The sequence below is a fragment of the Penaeus japonicus genome, unplaced genomic scaffold (assembly GCF_977035675.1).
Source record: "Penaeus japonicus unplaced genomic scaffold, GWHDUDI00000001_assembly GWHDUDI00000008, whole genome shotgun sequence".
Lineage (NCBI taxonomy): Eukaryota > Metazoa > Arthropoda > Malacostraca > Decapoda > Penaeidae > Penaeus > Penaeus japonicus.
The window spans coordinates 20,944,006-20,949,005 of NW_028234410.1; the positions used below are offsets into that span (position 1 = coordinate 20,944,006).

Sequence of the window (5,000 nt, forward strand, 5' to 3'; positions counted from 1 at the left end):
ATATATATATATATATATGTATATATATGTATATATATGTATATATATACACACACACATTCCCCACTACATATTTCAGCAAAAGGATTCTCGATTGAGGCAGATAAAATGTTATCTGATAAAGGAGCAGCTAGTAAAAGACTGGTGCCGGCACTCGGATGGTGTGTGTGTGTGGGGGGGGGGGTCTAGCGATGTGATGATTGACGGAGGCTGTCACTATGGCACATCGATTGATTGGTGTTATCAAATGGTGTTGGTCATCTTGAGTGTGTGTTATCCCTTGTTTGCAGTATTGGGTCTTTCGGGGCCCCCTCTCTCCCCTTCCCTTCCCATCGCCCCTGTCAACTGTTATTAAGAGCCTTTGCTGATATTGCAATGCTTAATGTTGAAATTGTGGCAATAGTTAGTGAGTACAAACTTACATTACTCCCATGTACGCCACTGAATTTTATTTTACTTTTTTGCTTTGTGTTTTTCTCTTCCTCCTCGTCCTCCTCGCTCCCCAGAACCATACCTTATTATGGTGATGAGTTTTACAATGCTATTAACACTGCAAACTAAAGTAGCACGTTGTAAATTCACGGAAAAATACCTATGTAAACATTGATTGTGAATTATTATTTTATATGTTTTTAAAAATATAATTATTTTTTTAATTATCCATCTCATTTTTTTGCCTAGGTGTGACCAGTGAACTGATGCTGCGTCATAGTACGCTGGGCAACCGCTTAGAAAGGTCATCGTGGATTAAAGGTCTCGTTTTGAATATTTTTGACCCTTTTCTCACCCCAAACAAAGCTATGAACTCCCCGAGGGATAGGTGCATGTGTGCGTGCGTGTGTGTGTGTGCACGGCGCGTGTTAGAGAGAGGGAGAGAGAAACAGAGAGACAGATGCAAAAACCTAAGATATTTTTGTGGCCAGAGAGGGATGTGGATAACACACTTGTCAGTCCCTTCAGTTGGTAATTACATCTCGTTCTAGATTCTGACCATTTGGTGATGTGCGTGTAGTGGCTGTGCACTCCACTTCATCTACCATGACGTGTACGACACACGCCCCACCCACCTCGGCTGTGGCAGTCATTCAGTCACTCATTCTGTTACTCATACCTGCCCAATCCTCTGTCTGTCTGTCTGTGCGTGTGCGTATATGGTTATACACATTCTTACACACAGAAGAAGAGAAGAACGCAGATAGACAGACATTGTCACTCGTCCTTTTAGAATGAAATATTTAGCAGCAGCTCACAAAGTTCATTTTATACGGAGCATTGTAAGTCTTCTAAATTTATAAGGGATTGCGCGTGGTAGTGCCAGCTGCGATGTTTAGATTGTTTGACAGACATCGTTGAAAGAAAAGAAAAACATCCTGAACACATTGTATATATAAGATAACGAGAATGCGTATCTTACAGAGGCAGGCGTGTTAGTCAGCTGATAAGATTTGTTTTTTCCTCGTGATTTTCATAGAGAGGAAAATGTAGGACTAATATTTTTTTCATATGTTTTCTGTCTTTCCGTCCATCCTGTAGCTGAGATATTCAGCTGATGAGGATTGTCATATTATGTTTGTCGCGATTCCCCGTGGCACATCTTATCCTGTTGTATTTGTTTGTTTGTCTGTTAATGTGATCTGGTAACTTTTTGAAATTCATCCTCCATTTTTTTCTCTCTGAGTGTGATCCATAGGTAGATTTTTTTTTAGATATTGCAAGCATGCTAAGATTATCATCAGCGAGTTTATGCAAATCTCGTGATCTCATAGTACTGACGCGGGTAAACAAGATGCCATTTTGAAACCATAAACATTCTGACGATATATTGCATGTGTTACGGCACATGACACAGTTTCAGTTTTCTGACTTAAATCGAAATGTACAAAAAAACTCTGTAAGAGGCAAACAGGCATGACAGAGACAGAGACAGAGACAGAGACAGTTACTTACAGGAATATACAATCGCAGACAGACGGAGTGATTTAATTGCCCCTGTAGTTGATGCAACACACTTTCCTACTACTAAAGTCATTGCATTGCCTTGGACTCTTTCAGAATATGAAACTAAAATTTCAGGATCAACATTTGAATTGGAGAGTTGATACTGCCTGCATAAATTTTACTTGTCAGAAATAAGTGAATAAACTTACATTGCCCTCTCGGCATACGGGGCAATTGCAGTCAGATAGCGCAGTGTTATATACATTTTTTTTTCATTGCGACCCAGTTTAGTTTCATCTTTTGCCCTCTCGACCCGCTTCAACGTCTATTGTGCTCTAGGCAGTAGTTGTCACAGGTTTCTCCATCTGATATGAAAAATGTCAATTTTCTTTTTTTACTAAATGCAAATATACATTCAGTATTATGTATTTGTTTATTTATTTGATTTAATTGTGACCTGTACTTTGAAGGTCCCTGACACAAGAATGGAAAGTCGATATTAACGAGATGATTCCGAAGCTGAGAGCTGTTATTCTTCTTCGTTCCCTCAGCCGAGGGTAAGGACGCGCCACGCCCTTACTACCCCGAGACTCGGCGCTTGCAGTGATTCTTGCTTGATCTGCGTGTGATTCCGGCTGGGAGAGACGACCCATGCGTTAAAACTTTCATCATAACAGGAGATCGGATCTATAAGGAGCGCGAGAAAGAGGTTGTTGCCACCGGGGACACACTATTGGCACATCCCGGCGGCTTAGAAGAGGCGCAGCTTGCGGTTGCACCTGGCACGGGTTCCTCGTGGCTGGCAACTGAAGTCCCTCGGCTGGGACCGCCCGACGGCATAGGGAGGGAAAGAGGGTCTAAGGGCGGAGGCGTCTTCCAGCTTCGGACGCTCGCCAGCCCCCGACGTCCAGTTTGAGTGGGGTTAGGACGGTAGGAGCTCTTAGTTGGCACTCTGGCTGGCGGCACGCGGAGGTGCATGGCAGGTGTCGTGAGCTAGGTACTCTCTCGGATTTCATAACCAGGGATAGACGTGTTTTGGGGTGGATGAAGGCGGACAAAGAGATGCTCAAGAACAAGAAAGTAGAAGTATCTTTTCATTAGTTATTCTTATTAAAGAAGCATTGAATGATGGATGCGCTTTTATGTGATCGAGATCCTGTCGGCGAAATCTCCCTTCGTGCCACAGTAGAGCAAATCTAAACGCCCTTCACCTAACTAAAAATAAACGTCGACGTGTACAGCATCCATGTTAGAATCTGATGAAAATAGGAAAAGAGGAGAGTGTCTAGTTGCTTTCATCTCTTTACTAGGTTTAGACTGTTGACAAGCATGCCTTTCAACTGGGCTTGTTGCTCAATTTTTATTGACTTCGAGGGAGAGCCGTTGGTGAAAGGGTTTGGTCATTTATTTATTGCTTTGTTTGTTACTTCCTTATTTTTATGTTAGTCCATCAGGATCTATCTCGTCTCACTTTATATACTTTTATTTGTTTAAGAAACTAGGCTAATATTACACCAGAAAATAGATATTGAGTAATTTTTATACTGTGCATATATGTTGTTTACAAGTTTTTACATTTTTCAGTGGCTATCATTATGATGCCATTGGTTATTATTTATTATTTGTAGTATTATTGTGGTGGTTTTATTTTATTTTGCAATTTGAGCGCCATTTTTGGTTGATGTAGAAATCCACTTGAAGCCTTGAAATGGTGCTAATTTCTGCGAATTTCTCAGCTTCCCATTACGAATTCAGATGTTCACCAGGTGTTAATATGCAAATATAATTTTTCTTTTTCTTAATAAGGGAGTCATGAATTCGTGTGTATGGATGGGAGACTAGGAAGCACATAAGTCAGATAAAATAGGCTTAATGGGAATATGAGGTGTAAGATCATCATATTCACGATACCTTGGGATCGGTAAAAGAAAATGCTATGCGGCAGCACAGGTGCGTTAAGGCTGTCTGCCAACCGAAGACCTCCGGCATCACCTGCACACTTGTGCCCCGACACTTGCCGAATGGTGCGAATCCGAAGGCGACTCGGTGCCGCCGCGCTTCTTGGAGAAAGAGGGAAAGCGGAAGTTGGCGAGGGGAGAGGAAGAGAGGGGAAGGAGAGGGAAAGCGAAAATTTGAAAATGGAGAGGAAGAAAAGGAAAGTTGGAGGATGGAGAGGAAGAAAAAGAGGACAGGGGGAAAGGGGACGGGGAGGAGGAAGAGGAGGGGGGAGGGGTCCTTTCTCACTCCTGATTGTCGCCTTGATTTGCTGAGCCGCACCTTGACACGCTGACCTTGGTCTCGCAACGACAGTGTCTGACCTCATTTTGCTGGTGTACTTGTCCTTTCCCTATCTCACCCTCTCTCTGCCATTCTCTCCCCCCCTCTAGTCCTTGGCAAAGACCCAGTCATGCCTTTCATTTGACTGGGTCCGTTACTTTTAGGTGAGCTGCATGTTTCCTTACCCTTAATCGATCAGTCACTTCCGTCCCGTCATTTGTCAGTGATTATATTTAAGACATTTTTCGGAATGGGGCTACACCTTCCGCTTTTTAGTCTTTAATGAATGGCTTGTTTACTCAGAGGAGGGCGTGGCTGTCCCTTCGTCTTATTTTGGGTTCGTTTTTTTTCTACGTTAAGATTCACGTTCGCTCATCCCTTCGCAGATGTTGCTCCACGACTTGCGCTCACGACATCTGCGACGAACGGAGTTTGAGTTTAATTTTAGGACTTCTTGTCGTTTCATGGGGACAGACCTTGTTTATTTATTTTTATTATTATTATTATTAATGATGGCTAATATGCTTCTTGTTATTTATACCACTGTGGCGCTTTCGTCCTTAGAACGAAACTCGGTCAAGTGATTAACGCCTTAATGACCTTTTGTGAACCGCTTTGTTTCATGCATCCCCGCCGATGGATGCTTCGTCATCTTGTCAGCTCATTTATCGGATGTCAACAAAAGACGTCTTTACCCTTATGAATGGATGGATAGTGCGTGGGTGGTGGGTGAGAAGAAAATGATCTCTCTCTCTCCTCTCTCCTCTCACTGGCTCTCTCCCCTC

At 42.7% G+C, this 5,000-nt stretch overlaps 1 protein-coding gene across 32 annotated transcripts in view; it reads left to right on the forward strand.

Moving 5' to 3' along the window:
• Stim (stromal interaction molecule) overlaps positions 1 to 5,000 on the forward strand; it is a 108,179-nt gene that overhangs the window by 24,227 nt on the left and 78,952 nt on the right. For 23 of the 32 annotated variants that reach the window (XM_086539211.1, XM_086539219.1, XM_086539220.1 and 20 more), the window contains exon 2: positions 682 to 753. The exons of the other annotated variants lie outside the window; for them this stretch is intronic. In XM_086539211.1, coding sequence (XP_086395337.1) covers positions 682 to 753 — 72 coding nt within the window. The remainder of the gene's footprint in view (positions 1 to 681; positions 754 to 5,000) is intronic. 32 annotated transcript variants of the gene reach the window in all.